The following is a 15,698-nucleotide window of genomic DNA, read 5'->3' as shown; positions in this document are numbered from 1 at the left end:
TTGTTAATAGCACGCACTAATCAACAAGTGAAATTATTACTAGGAATTGGACCTTGTTATTTCACTTATTTACAAGATGATGCTCATAAAAGCACAAAATTTTCGCTATCCAGAAGGTTAGGAATATAATTCCTCCCCCTCCACTTACCGACAATTCCTAAAAAGAACCTCCCAGGTCCGATCTTCTGCAAGCAAGAGCATGACCTAGGCGTTTTGCTAATTTTTCTAGCATCTTAGCTCACAGGGATCACAATTCAGACAGTTCTGTTCGACTACGTGTTCTTTAGATTCATATGATATCTTTGTTTTACTTGATGATTTTGATTTGATTTCAGTTATCTTTTCTCTCCATGCAGGTGAAAGAAAGAAAGAAAGGGCTATTGGGTGTATAAATTAAATCATGTCAGATCCGCTGTACTCTCCTTCGAATAAACCTCACGATCATGGTCCACGGACTGCATTTGGTTTGATTTTCGGTCCAGAGTATGTTTTTTATCTTTAATTTTTTGTTTGCAATTCCTTTTTTTTTTCTCTTTGCTTTTGTTTATTAGAACCCAGGGGATCCCGTTTCTTATTCTTTACATGTTGTCTGCATCGAAAATGGGGAGCTAGAATTAACCTTCTGATGACTCAAATCAAGCACAATCAATTCGCTACACGCAAAGCAAGATTCTACCTCCAGTGAAGAGTTTTTCTCCTTTTTACTTAATTAGTGAAATTGTGACTCTTGAACCACTGGTGTGTAAATGTTGCATGTTTTCCAAATGACCCTTGAAAATAGTAAAACCAAAGAGCCTTAAAAGTGTTCAGCCTAAATGTGAATAAATTTAGACTTGAAGAAGTGTGCGGGCTACAGAATTTCTAAGTTCTGCAATAGTAGATGATATGCAACGATATGATTGCTCAAATGATATTCTTTAAAACTGTACTGTATGAATGACATTAACGTCTTCTCTTTGTTTAACCTAGAGATGAATCAGCCATTTCCTTGCATTAGTTGATTCTTATGTTATGTTTGGATACATGTCATTGTGATGATAGTTATGGCTCAACAAGCTGTCAGCAGAATGAACAACAATTCATGGAGAACGATATCCCCCATGAGAGTAACGGTAACGTGCACCTTCTAGATGAGAAAAAAAATTTCAATCACCAGAAGGAGGAATTTGTGGACGATGATGTCCATCATGAAAGAAATAGGGGTGGGCACCTGATAGATGAGCACAATTTATCTGGTCAGCAGAATGAGCAATTTATGGATAGTGATACCCCCAACAAGAGTGATGGTAGCAGGACCCCGATAGATGTGAACAATTCTCTCAGGCTAGTTATGCCAGGTGAAACTGGTGAAGGTTTGCCATATGCTCCAATAGATTGGCCGAATCCTGGTGATAATTGGGAATGGAGAGTTGGAAGGAGGGTTAACTCCTCTGGGTGCTTCCAGGATAGATTCATTTACCTTCCAAAAAGCATTCATGGAAAAAGGAAGAAGATGTTTGCTAGCAAGCCTGCTCTTGAAAGTTTTATTCGAACCGAATTCCCAAGTGCAGATGTTGATGCATTCTTTGCATCGTTTACATGGAAGATACCAGCAAAAGTGCAGTCTCCAAAAGAAGGTGAGCTCAATTTTGACACCGATGCTATCTATTCTTTTGTATTTTTCTTGTATAGAAAAGAATGAAAAAACTGAAAATTTAGCGTAAGGCATTCTCCCAAATGAAAAGAGGAAGAAGAAGACTCAACACAGCAAAGCGTTTAAATTTTACTGAATTTCAAATAAGGAAGCTCCCATTGCAGTTCCCAACTAAAAACTCCATATTCTCATACATTCTTCTTAGATCATGGCTTTCAGATTTTCAAGCCTCTTCTCGTGCTGCATTTTTTTTGAGCTTCATCTTTGCTATTTGTTAGTGTAGGGACAAACAAATTCCTTAAGCATATTTGTTGGTTCTTTTCTTCCATTGCAGCATAAGAAGCGCTTGAATTATTTATAAAATTTGTTTAGGATTGTTGATGCCATTGGGCTAGCCATTTCATGCTACTTTGGATAATGTTTTGCTCAGCTACAGTGGTGCTTTGACCAAGTGGCTTGATTCTCATCTTTGTTTCAGTAAAACCTGCTCCTCTTCCTCTTGAGAATCCTCCTGAGGATGGAACTTTGAAAGTTCAAGAAGGGAATGTAGAAAATCCCCGTTATGGTCGGAGGCAAAGGAAGCAGATTTTACCCAAGTTAACTGAAGAAGCTGAAGAAAAGAAACAAAAAACACCACGGTCCAGCCAGAGGAAAAGAAAACAGGATGCAAAACAGGATACACCTACATCGGCATCCGCATCTAAGCGAAAAGCTACACGTTCTTCTAAACGATCTGTGTTTCATGCTGCTGGTGGTGAAATTGGAATAACTGAGACTGAACCTGCAGTTAATGTGATCCCGGAGGGTTTTGATAACTATCTCAGTTCGTTAGAAGACATTCTTACCCAACCTCACCCTGAAACCCAAGTATCATACTCTGCAAGCTCTGATACTCTTACCGAAAGTGATATGGCTAAAGATCGAAGCAAGCTTTGTTCCCTTCTAGCCATGGATTTTCCCACTTTGGTCTCTTCCAGAAACATTTCCAAACTTACTAGTCTAGCTTCCAAACTACTGAAGGATCCCACCCTCAGTGCTGAACAACTTGTTAAGTTAAAATTGATTGAGGAAATCCCATCGTACAGCGAGGTTTTTGTTGAGAGTAGGCAAACAATAGAGCAAGTTAACAATTTGTTTGGTATCCTTGAGGCAAACAAGGCGAAGGTTAACTCTTTGAGGAATGAATATAATGAATTGAAGGAAAGAGCAGACCAGCTCCAGTCACAGGTTGATTCCAACTTACTGACCGTGCAGGAAATTGACAATCAAATTTTTCAACTTCAGACCTGGCGAGGGGAGCTTGTTAGTACAATTGAGAATAACAAGGCAGCAAAGGTTGAGGTGGCCTCTGCTCAAGGGATGGTGGCAAATTCAATTCCAACTGTTGTGCGTGATATTCAGGTTGCCAACTCCAAAATCCCAGAATGGGAGCTAAAAAGGACAAATGCTGAAAAGCGTGAAGCTGAAATTCTGGAAAAGTTTGCCCCTCTAAAAGGGTTTTCTTTGTAGCAGACATTGTCTTTTTTCTTTTTAGGTTGCCATGGGAGTCGAGGTAATGGCTTTAAGCTTATGTCTCCATATTGTTAGTGTTTATTGACTTGCACCTAGAAACTTGCATAGAGTTATCTAGACTTTTAGCAGCAGATGCCCTACATGCCCTTTTGTACTGCTTGTTTCTGCACGGGAACAATCCTATAACAGTAACATCTATGGTTAAATATGAATTGGGTTTAGGTGATGATATGATGTCGGGTTCCTAAAGAAGTTTCGCCATTTTCAATATTTTTCTGTTAATTCCTTCGGTACGGTAGACAAGGTGGTTGTTTTTCATCATTTATCTGCGTTATCCGGAGCCCCATTTATCTCTCTCATGGTGAATTAGTTTTAGACAATTTAACTACATTGCAGCTTGGTCCATGGAGAACACACTTTACCAAGAAAACTCCGAAATTTTTAACTTGGGGGATTTCGGCAAATGAAAGCAAGTAATGAACTGTGTTTAAAAAAGGAAAAAAAATACCAATCTGTGCGAGCGAACCATGTGAAAGGCATCCAGCAAAAATTTCTGGTTTAAGGTTTTCTTTTTGATAAATAGGAAAGGAAAAAAAAGAACTTCGCGATATCAAGGAAAAACTCAAATTTAGTGCAGCTTGGTTTAAGCTTTTGTCCTTTTGATAAATTCTGCACGCATTTACTGTGAACCCGCACAGTAAAGTTAACATTTTTCTCTTCCACAATTGAAACCATGTACTTGTTTATCATTACTAGGGTAGAATGGTTTTTTATCCTTTTATTTGTACCTTATAACATCTAAAATACCTCAGAAAGTTAAAAAAAATTAACTATTAGGTTATTTTGAGTTTTTTTATCTTTCATACCATAATATAACTTATAGTTTTAAAATCTAATCCGGCCCAACGAATCAACTCGAGGCTGAAACCGAACCGAGTTTGAGAAAAAATATGAAAAGTCAAAACTCGGGGTAACCTGACAATATTCGAACAAAAACTTGGTTGCAACCCGTTGATTTTTTTTTTTTTTTACTAAAACGATGTCATTTTGATTTTTAAAAAAATCAGAATTGACTCGAATAACTTGATGACCTGGTCCAAACCCGAAACTTAGGCCTTAGACTGGGCCGGCCACTGGGTCAAGTTTAAAAACTCTAGTATAACTAAGGTATCATTACAAATAAAAAATCTATAAAAGAAACTTACATGTTTTGATAAATTGAATTAAAAAAATTATTAGCGTATGCAAACCAAAAGCCAGAGTGTGAAAGGCACTCACATTCTTTAGAAAGTGTGTACGACACTTCTTAATGCCTAGAAAATGATAACCATAATCTTTTCTAATGGTGCATGTGAAGCCACATCCATGAAGGTGTTTTTATTATGATTTTTTTATTAATATCATGTGGAGTTGAAGAAACTTAGATGTTTGCATAAATTGAATAAAAAATTATTAACATATGCATAACAAAAGCCAGAGCATGGAAGGCACTCGCATTCTTTAGATGGTGTGTACGACACATTTTAATGCTCAAAAAACAATAATCACTATCTCTTTCAAAGGTGTATATGGAGTTACATCCACGAAGGGTACGCATATAAGACATCTTACAGTGATTAGCTAATAGTTGGATTTTTTTCTTCCCCTTCTTTTCTCTCTATTTCCTTTGGAAAACACGCTAACCCAACCAAAACTAAAAGTTTTCCTCCATTTTCTTTTTATTTCAATTGTAACCCTTATATTTTGAATTGCTTTTTATTTGCTTTAAATTAATTTTTTATTAAATTTTTTTCTCAATTTAATCTCTTAGCATTTTATCTTATTTAATATTTATATCAAATTTGATCTTCATTCTTTTAATTATTACTTTTTAAAAATAATATGTTTTTCAATTCATCCCTTATCATTTGATTTGATTTAAGTTTTATGTCAATTTTGGCACATGTTCTTTTAATTATTATTTTTTGCCTTGGTTCTTTTTTTAATTGATTTTTTTAATTTTTATCCTTTAATATTTGATTTATTTATAATTAAATTTTGTTAATTTTTTTTTTGTTGCGGTGATCCTAGTATCGTTAACCGAGTCATAAGCATGAAATTTAAACCCAAATTGATATTGGTCTTTCTTTATGTTTTTTCTACCGAATTTATTTTTTGATTTCATCATTCAATATTAAGTTTATTAAACATTAAACATCTTTATTTTTTTCATTTTTTTCTATGAAGATAGCCCGACCTCGTGGTCTGAGTCACGCGTTTGCCATGCTAGTTTAGATTGATTCGGGGCTTTTATATCATTTTATTATTATTATTTATGTCAATTTTGTTTTCTATTCTTTTAATTATTATTTTTTTAAATGGATTTTCAGCCTTAAGTGTTAGATTTGTTAAGGATTAGGTCTTGTTACTTTTTTTGATGCGGTCATCAACATCTCAAGACCCAGATCATGAGTGTGAGATATTAGCTTGGGTTGACATCAATTTTTTTATAAAAAAATTTGTACACCTGTTTTCTTTCTTAATTTCAGCCTTCTGCTTATAGTTTATTAATTATTGAGTTTCTTTATCATTGTTCTATATGCTTTACATGAGGATGTCTTGGCTTTATAATCCGGGTTATAAGTTTGTCATGCTAACTCAGATTCAATCAGAGCTTAATTTTAAAAAGAAATGAATTTTGAAGGAAAAAACCAAAAAAGATATAAAAAAAACAACCTAAAAAAATACGTGAGCCACTCAACTAAACCTGTTGTTTAGATCATGAGATGTGGATAACATGATTGAAAAGAAACCAAAAAAAATAGCGAAGTTGATTTTTCAAAGTGAACAACTTCAAAGGATTTAATCAAGAAAGAAAAATAATGTTAACATGTGTTAACTTTTTAAATCCATTACCCTAGCTAGTAACTAAACTGGAATCATCACATCTAAAAAACCATTATTTTAAAACTTGACTTGACATAATGGGTTGAGTCATAACCCATGTGACTCAGGATTGAGGACAAGTTAAATTTCAAAAGAAATTTGAAGAGAATTGATCTAGTGTGAAATGATAGAGTTGATTTATGACTCGGTTAACTCGAGAAAAACCCAATCAAAACTGTTAGATTATTTTTCTTTATTTTCTTTTTAAAATGATATCATTTTTCCTTTTTTATAAAATAAAAAGATTTGGTTGATTTGGATTAACTCGAGTCAACCCACCTTACCCGTGACCTGACATATGACCTAGATCGATTTCTGGATCGAGACTAAAAACTATGGAAAAACCCATGAAAATCAATTTACAATAAATCAAATGTTGAATAATGAAATGAAAAAATCATTTATACAAAAGGAAAAAAATTAAGAAAATAAAGAACTAATTTGAAGGGAAAAAAGAAGAAGAGGAAAACATAAAATTTTGAATTGAAGGGAAAAAATTAAAAAAAAATCAAATTAACTAAAGAATCAAAAACAAAAAATAAAAATTAAGAGAATGAATATCAAATTTGAAAAAATAAGCAATCAAGATTATGGATTTAAGAATAAAATAAAAAAAAAATTAAGAATTGATAAAAGAGCTAGAAATAAAAATTAGAAATCAAAACATGAGGGTCAAACATGAAATATCATCAATTTTTGAATCGAATAAAAAAATAAAAAAGACAAATCAAATTCACAAAAGAATAAAAAAGATATCAAAAAAGTGAGGACCAAACTTGAAAAAAATAAAAATAAGATCATTAATCCAATGATAAAATTAAAAACAAATTAAAATTTGATAAAAGGATTAAGAATTAAAATTAGAAACCAAAAATTTGAAGGCTAAACTTAAAATATAATAAAATAAAAGGATAAAATTGATTTTTCTAATAGCCATTGTAAAATTCAAAAGGGAGGAAAAAGAGAAGAAGAAAAGAAAAGAAAAGGTTGGTCAATGATAAATAGTCACCATAGCCATCACATCATCACCCCACGTTGAAAAGGGCATCGTGGCATTTCCAACGCTTTCACGGGAGCTAGTGTTCCTTCATTAGCATGCAGCTCACGTGTCGCTAGAGGAGCAAGAAGCCACCCTACTCATTAACGCGTGCGTGGCACACATAAACTACTTTTTTGAATAATTTTTTAAAATAGAAAAAGATTGGATTATCTCTAACCCAACTTAATAATAACAAAAAAAAAAACCATGAGAAATGACAAAAACGCTCTTGAATGTAATGCTTAAGAAATTTGATTTCAAGGGCGGTTTAATCATTCTAATTTTTAAATAAAGTAAAAAATAAAAACACCCTTTAATACTAATTAAATGAAAATAACTTAGAAGAGTAATTTAATAATTTTACCATGCAATAAAAATATGAGCTAACCATTATATCCTTTATAATTTTGATAATGACATTTATATCCCAAGAAAAATATTAAATTACCCTCTAACTGAACTAAATGCTTTTGTGTGGGAGTGAAATGATAAATTTACAATACGAATCCACAGTAAATTGAGTATATGCAATTAAATTTTAATGTCTTTTAGTTTATTTAAATGATGTAATTAAAAATTCTCAAACTAATCAACACGGATAAGGTTAGGTTATTGTATTGATTGCTAACACAACACAAATTTTAAATAATCTAAACTCAAGGTAGTCCAATCTTACTAGCAAGTCATTACATTTAAAGTTAAAACCCTCTAGTTTTTACTATAGACTGTGAATAATGAAATTCATAATAAAATAACAATTTTATTCTCAAAGAACCAAACAATTGAACAAAAACTCAGGGCTAAAATAATATTTCCACACTCCATATTGTAATTACTCTCGTACTCTTGAAAAAAAATAGCACATCTTATAACTAAGGGCTTTTTGTGATTTTCATATTTTTTGTATGGTGTAATTACCATATGGCCTTTATGGTCATTTTTTTTTATCTTAGATCAAGGGGTATTTTTGGTTTTTTAACCTTGATTTTTTTTTTTTACAATTATTGCATGGGATTAAGAGTGTTTTCATCTATTGATAAATAAATAAAAATAATAATTGGGGTATGCATAACACATATCAGTAGGTGAGAAGTGCCCATGTCACCCGCCGCTTCTTGATAGCTATTGATTGCCTTTCACAACAGTGTTCGAAGTATTGTGCCACCCTTTACATGGCAAGCATGTCAGCCTGTCAAAATTAAAAATTGGTCATCAATCTTTTAATTGTATTGAATTTAATTTGTTTGTTCTTTAATTTCATTCCCTTACATTCAATTTTTTATATATTTTTAATTAATTTTAATCCTCATTTTTTTGATTCATATTTATTTTTCTTTTAATTTTTTTTCTAATTAGATTTTTTTCAATTTAATCCCTAATTATTTGATTTTAATTCCTTTTTTTTAGTTGAGTTTAATCTTCATTCTTATATTGCAAATCCTTATTTTGAGTTCTCTTTTTGATTAATTGTTTTTTTGGCAATTTCATCCATTATTATTTAATTTTATTAAATTTTTATATTATATTTGGTGCTTATATTTTTTATTATACATTTAAAATCCAATTCAAGAGTTGACCACCGTCACGTCATAGGTCATGGGCTCGGTTGAATGATCGGGATTACTGGTGTTAATCATATTTTTTATTATGCAATAAGTAAAAATAATATTATTTTGATTAAAAAATAATAGCAAAAAAATAATCAATGGATTTTTATATGATTTTCCCTAACTCATTGCTTGATTTTTTATTTGTCTAAAAAATAAAATTGATATTATCTTGATAAAAAAATAATGAAGTAAAAATTCAATTATGATCTTCTTTCTTTATAGTGATTTTCTTTCTCTTGATTTTTTTAGATTTTTTTTTAATTTTATCATTTTCAATTTGAAACACACACATGATATTCATTATCTTGATTGTTGTTTTTTATTTTTTTTTTATCTTTTCCTTTTTAATTTGGTCCCTTGACATTTTATTTCATCTCTTTTTCTATAGACTTAGTCCTCATTTTTTTTAATTGCTTGTTTATTTATAATTTTATAATTTTATTTTTTCTTTTAATGTTGTCCCTCAAATTTTTATTTTATTTATTTTATAATTTTGGTTTAATTGCTCTTTTTTACCCCTTTTTTTTTTCTCAATTTAGTCTCTCATTATTTTTTTTTCCATAGGTTTTCTATTAGATTTGGTCCTCATTATTTTGATTACTATTATTTTTTTTATATTTTTTGATGATTAAGAATTTTATTTAAAATTATTTTTAGTCTTCATTATGGTCATCTCGATTTTATAACAAGAGTTGCTAGTTTTGAAGATTAGCTTAATTTTATTTTATTTTTTATTTCATCCTAAAATATAAGGTTGTTGAGCCTTGAATTTTTTATTTTTTTATTTTTTTCTAGGATTATTTTAGATCATGGGTTAATCAAATTAACCCAAATTTACTTAAGTTATCATCGTTTGAATATTTTTTCTGTTAGAAAAATATTAACCCATCCTATGGCATAACGTGACTAAAAAAATCTAGTTATTGATTATTTTGCATTGTATTTATTTAAATATTTTTGTTTATAATTTTTATATATTGATATCAAAATAAAAATACAAAAAAGTTCTAATACATTTCAATTAAATATTACACAATAATAGTATAATACCGAACACATTATAAACATAAATAAAAGGGTAGAACTGTCATTTAGAAATCTCCGATCGCCCAGCTGTCTGGTCAACCAGGGAGTGAACAATTGCGTTAACGTTATAAACCATCTCTCCGTTCTCTCCCTCCCCTGTAGTCCCTAGGGTTTTACCTGGCCCGTCTCTCTGTTTTTTTTCCTCTCTCTCTCTCTCTCTCTCTCTCTCTCTCTCGATTGATTCTGTGTATCAAATTGTTTCCCGGATTATTAAGCATTCAGCGAGTTCCTATCTCTACATTCTTTTTTGTTTTTTTCCTAGAAGCATAAGAAGTTACGTTCTGTCTTCTCCTCGAAGCTTAAGAAGTTACGTTCTCTCTTCTTCTCGAATCCGATCTGTCTTCTGGTGATTTTACGGGACTCCAAACCCTAAATCCTCTCTTCTCTTCCAACAGATGCCCTGTCTCTTTTAGGTGAAGCTTTGAATCCTTTTATATTTACTCTTTTTTCCCCCCCGGTTTCTTTACATTTTTGTGCTATTAAAGGAGTGGATGATTTAGAGATGCAAATGAAAAACTAATTACTTCTATTCTGATTAAGTAAAACATTTCGGTGAAATCAAGAATCTGCATTTTTATTTTGTGCACAACCAAGCATCTTCATGCCTGTTTTACAGTGACTACAGATAATAGAAATTGAAATGCCTGATGGAACTGTTTTTCTTTTTCTGTTTTTGATCATTCTGTTTTCTCTTTATTATAAATTGTTTTTTATAAGCAATAAATATTCTCTTTTGATTCTGTTTCCGTTTTCAAGATTTGATTTCTGAAGTATTGAAACCACCTTCTATTAATTTATGCATATCAATTCTTACAGTATTGGATAAAAAATGACCTCTAGGCTGTTTAAACCCTGACATCTCACGCTAATTCCGTTGAGGTGCGGAGCACTTTGTTTTGCTGTTTTAGATGATTTTTTTTCCCGTTTGATTAAGACCGCTGTTTTTTTTTTTAATGCAAACAAGGAAATAATTATTGGTTACTCTAAAATCAGTAGTGTTCAAAAACACTTAAATGTTGCTTTTCTAAATTGTAATTTTGGCATTTGTATTCTTTGGTTGCTTTTGTTGCGTGAGTCTACTATAACTATGATTGCAATTAGCTGGAGAAATCCCTATCTTTAAGGATTTAGTTTGGCAAGAAAAGAAAAGGGAAATGAGCCTGGAAGAGATTAATTTACATTTTGTGACATGGTAGCTTAAATTTCTACGTCAGCTGTCTGCTTGGAAACCTGATGATATTGCAATCCACACAGAAATCCTATGATGTTGATCAGAATAAATTGAAATCCCTGACTGGTGGCTCATCGAATTGACTCCCTAATCCTTGTGAGCAATCCAAAGTGAAATGTCCCCATCACTCCATTTGGTGAGCTGTTGTGAGTATTTGGCTTTGATGTTTGAATGCACTTGCCTGATGTTTGGTGCTCATTTGGATCCAAAAGTGGCACTCCAATATAATTGATTTCCAGCTTGTACATGTTACTTCTATCATAAAATACAAATTCCTTGGAGAACATTTTCTTGATATATTCCTCAAATTTCAAGTTGGTTGTGGAAGTTGATAGTAAACCAATAAAGTTGAATTCATTGAATTTCTTTTGGGGTGGGGTATTTATTGCTACTCCGTCAATTCCTTCTCAGTTTATTGTGTGTTAATCCTTTATTTTCTGATACATGCTTATTTTGCATTCATTATATTTCACTCAGCCGCCTGATCTTTATGAGCAGAAGTGGAATTAATGGAGATTGATAAGGAAAGTAATAGAAGCACGCCTAGGGAAAGGGAAAACATTTTGAATCTAAGGCCAGTTGCACCCGATGAATGTGGTGAAGGTTTGCCATATGCTCCCGAGGATTGGCCAAATCCTGGTGATACTTGGACTTGGAGGGTTGGGAGGCGAGTTGCTATTACTGGCCATTATTTGGATAGATACCTTTACCTTCCAATTCGTCTTTGTCGTCTTGAGAATACAACACGTAAGAAACATGGTTTTGCCAGCAAGCTTTCAGTTGAGCGATATATCCGATCTGTATTTCCTAATGCAGACATTGGTAAATTTTTTGCTTCATTCAGTTGGAAGATCCCATCAAAGCAATCCTCCATAAATGGTTAGTTACAATTAATTCTATTTTATCTTCATATTTTCTATATGTGCCATCTTGAGTTTCATAAGTTTTTTATTTATTAGAGCTATAAATTATTCTCAGCATATTTCCATGAACATGTATACCAGTCATTCCACCCAGTTGTTCTTTCTTCAATACTTTTTGTGGAACTAGTGATTTTACATGAAAACTACCTGTCAATGGCTTATAGTAATTTCAAACTGCTGCTTCAAAAAATAAAAAATTGCTGCTCCATTTGATCAGGCTGAATTCCAGTTGCACTATATGGGAATCAATAATTGAATTTGATGTCAGCTTAAAATTATCCAATTGCTGTGCAATTGTTGAGTAGGTTTATCTTTGAGAACAGTGTACCTTATCCATATTTTACTTTGACGTAGCTTTTTTAAATTTCTCTCTTCACCCAAAGTGGCAAAGGCACTTACAAGCTCCAAAAGAAAATGATCCAACAAAATAGCCTGCCATTAAAAATGAAATGCTATCTTGACCACATTGAATGGTGACAAGTTGTTTCTTTTCCTTGAGTATGATATCACTATTTCAACTTGCCAATCATGGCAGTTAAGGCACTGCAGTTAGAAAGCGCTTCTAAAAAATTTTGAAATTTTTTTATTTTTTTTTACTTTAAATTAATATGTTTTTGATGTTTTCATATCATTTTGATGTGCTGATGTCAAAAATAATTTTTTAAAAATAAAAAAAAACATTGTTTTAATGTGTATGGAATGAAAAGTACTTTGAAAAGTAACTGCTACCACATTCTCAAACACCCTTTAAAGCTTGACCAAAAAGTAGCTGATATTGAAGTTCTGAATTTGTGATGCACATGCTTTATTTGACGAGTACACATCAAAAATGGTTATGTGGTTGCTGGGTGTTTTGTGGTATGTTAGACCAATCTTCAATCATCTTCCTTAGTGTTATGCCACTTGATATTTGAATTGGCAATCTTTGAGATAGGTTAGGATAGTTTCTCAGTTCTAATTGTTTAAAATATTCCTAAAATGCGTGTAAACTTGGAAAAGTTTTTATTCATTGATAACTGAACAATGCAGGTAATGTCGAGGGGCACTTTTTTTTCCCTGTACCTTCTGAAGAGACGGCTGAACTTTTTCTGTCTGATTCCCAGCATGATAGTGCGGGTTGTAAAGCTGGAAATAAGATGTGCGCCAGTCTTGGGTTAGAAACTGAAAATCAACCCATGGCTGCCATGTCTTGCGATATATGTTGCAGTGAACCTGGTTTCTGCGGTTATTGTTGCTGCATCCTCTGTTGCAAAACTATAAGCTCAAAACATGGAGGTTACAGCTACATAAAATGTGAAGCAATTGTTAGTGAGGGTCATATATGTGGCCATGTTGCTCACATGAATTGTGCTCTTCGGACCTATATGGCTGGCACTGTGGGAGGAAGCATCGGTCTGGATGCTGAGTATTACTGTCGGCGCTGTGATGCAAGGACAGACCTAGTGCCACATGTTACAAGGCTTTTGCGAACTTGTGAAACTGTTGATTCCCAGGATGAAATAGAGAAAATATTAAATCTTGGTTTCTGCATTTTGCGAGGTTCACAGAGAGCTGATGCAAAGGGATTGCTGAAACGCATTGAGGTAGCCATCACGAAGGTAAAGCTGGTGTTCTCTAGGCAAGAGAATTTATGGCTTTTATGATTTTTAGAAAATTTAACCTTGTCCCTCCTTGGGTTTGCTATAACCATTAGTAGTATGACGATTTGGTATTGGCACCAGCTTAAATGTGGGACTATTCTTGAAGATATCTGGAAAGTGGAAGGGGAAGTCTCAGCCATTTTGCCTGGTAATGTTTTTTTTTAAACTGTTTCATTCAAACTGTTTTTCTTTCTGGCAACAACATTCTATTGGTTGAGTTGATAGTTTTTCAGTTCCTAAGATATGATTTTTGATAGAACAATTCCATTGGGTGTAATCAACACCCTGGAGCTGTCAGGAAAGATAGCATTAACAAGTAATTCACGTAGGGTCTTGGAACAATATCACCTTCCATGATTGTTTCCAAATATTGGATTGGCAATAATTTATTTATGAAGGATCCCCTGAATAAATAACCACAATGGAGGTGCAATGGTGCTTGTTTTGTAAGGTAGGCAAAGGAGAGAAAACTGGAGAAGTTGCTGGAACAAACTTTCTGGGTTTCAATTATTGTACACAACTATCTCAGATTGAGTTACAGAGGGATATGGTTAAAAACCTTAAGTTCTAATGACTAAGTAACAAGAAATCCAAATCACTGGTCTAGATCTCTAGCAAGTATCACAAAACATAAATGGTACTGTGTTTCCCATGGATGGTTCTCGTAAAAGATAGTTGCATTAATTTTAAGACATTAAGACACAATGTGCCCATGACTTCAATTATCTTTTTCTTTATTTGTTTCAGCTTTTATTATTTTTATGGGTAATATATTTGGGAGCTCTCTGGTCATCGAGTTTTGCTTCCAGTGGATCAGACTCTCTCTCTCTCTCTTACATTTGTAAACATGTTTATATCATTCATACACAGCCGTCTCTCCCAATGGAAATGCAATGCTGAAAGTTAGTAATCATCAAGACATTCTGGACTTTAGAAAGAGCTCACCAGATGTGTCCATGTCTTCTGATAGCCAGACTGAATCTCTGAAACTTGAGGATGAGATCAATCAGGTCCTCCAGGCACTACGGGTTTCACAGGAAGCTGAGTACAAAATTGCAGAGGAACGACTTTATGCTCAAAAGAAATATCTTCAGAACCTTTATCAGCAGTTGGACAAAGAGAGGTCTGAATTGGCACGTTGCACGTTGAAAACCAACCCAGATGATTTGCTGAGTGCTGTGTTGAGCAGGGTGGACCAGATAAATCGGGAAGTGACAAAACTCAAGGATATGGAAGAAGTCGCCAATGGATTTGGAAGGACGACAAAAGATATTCTTAAGGAGCACTTTGGTTTGGAAGTTGAGAAATGAGTTTTTTCTTCGTCAGGGGTTCATCAAACTTTGATGGTGCGCTGTCTGCCTTCACTCTTGATCAGATCAGCTGTATATTTTCAAAGTGTACATGCTGTGGTACTTTCATCTGCAGACACGTGAATGAGCACACATGCAGAGATTTAGTTTTGTCAAGGAGGAACTTTAGGTGCTCAACAAGACAGGATGGAATTTGGGTGATTTAAGTGATCTTGGTGCCTTGATGCTGAGCAACAGTGTTTCAGGCCAATGCTATATCAAACAAAGTATGATACACAATAAGAAGTAAACATAGTTACGATTTGTAGATTTGACCGGGATTCGGAAATACCTACAAGGACTCAACACACAGGCCTAGAAATTGGGAATTGGATGACTTATGTACAACTTTAATACCGTTTTATTCTCTTGTTGGTTCTATCCGTCAGCTGATGAATAATAACGCATGAATCTGTCGCAGATGAAGCTGCATCTGTATGGTACATATGAGGATTGGCCAGACAGGTTGTGAAATGACCAGTGCTAACATTTCTTTACAATCTCTGTAATCTTAGCTTGAATCCCATCTTGATATGTTGTCAAATGTATCTCCACTTGATGATGTGGGTTTCTAGAGTGCTCGATTTATTTGATTATAGTTCTGTTTTATTTTTTTATTTTTTGTTGTCCAAAGGGAGCTCAAAGGAACGGGAATTACACAATCAGCAGTCCTCCAATGAAGATTAGCCTCCCTCATCCCCGGGTAATGCCTGTTTATTATGAGAAGAAATTTAGCACTAAATCAATAAA

At 33.2% G+C, this 15,698-nt stretch overlaps 2 protein-coding genes across 14 annotated transcripts; both read left to right on the top strand.

Annotated features, from left to right (window-relative positions):
- Positions 1–99: 99 nt before the first annotated feature.
- LOC105130059 (uncharacterized) lies at positions 100–3,376 on the top strand. Of its 3 annotated transcripts, XM_011032394.1 has the most exons (4): positions 100–261; positions 357–483; positions 1,042–1,616; positions 2,112–3,376. In XM_011032394.1, the coding sequence occupies exons 2-4, from the start codon at positions 401–403 to the stop codon at positions 3,140–3,142; spliced, it is 1,689 nt and encodes a 562-aa protein (XP_011030696.1). In that variant the 5' UTR covers positions 100–261; positions 357–400; the 3' UTR covers positions 3,143–3,376. The 3 variants fall into 3 exon arrangements, with proteins under 3 accessions (XP_011030696.1, XP_011030694.1, XP_011030697.1); XM_011032392.1 differs by having other exon boundaries at positions 100–483; XM_011032395.1 differs by lacking the exon at positions 100–261 and having other exon boundaries at positions 393–483; positions 613–1,616.
- A 6,597-nt stretch (positions 3,377–9,973) lies between these two features.
- On the top strand, positions 9,974–15,561 carry LOC105130058 (OBERON-like protein). Of its 11 annotated transcripts, none has more exons than XM_011032391.1 (5): positions 9,974–10,218; positions 11,535–11,915; positions 12,989–13,557; positions 13,681–13,747; positions 14,470–15,561. In XM_011032391.1, the coding sequence occupies exons 2-5, from the start codon at positions 11,546–11,548 to the stop codon at positions 14,907–14,909; spliced, it is 1,446 nt and encodes a 481-aa protein (XP_011030693.1). In that variant the 5' UTR covers positions 9,974–10,218; positions 11,535–11,545; the 3' UTR covers positions 14,910–15,561. The 11 variants fall into 11 exon arrangements, with proteins under 11 accessions (XP_011030693.1, XP_011030692.1, XP_011030685.1 ...); XM_011032390.1 differs by having other exon boundaries at positions 11,514–11,915; XM_011032383.1 differs by having other exon boundaries at positions 11,060–11,915.
- Positions 15,562–15,698: the final 137 nt, after the last annotated feature.

The sequence above is a fragment of the Populus euphratica genome, unplaced genomic scaffold, assembly GCF_000495115.2.
Source record: "Populus euphratica unplaced genomic scaffold, PopEup_1.0 scaffold17.1, whole genome shotgun sequence".
Lineage (NCBI taxonomy): Eukaryota > Viridiplantae > Streptophyta > Magnoliopsida > Malpighiales > Salicaceae > Populus > Populus euphratica.
Note: the sequence above shows the minus strand (reverse complement) of the source record. Positions and strands in the feature narration are given on the sequence as shown.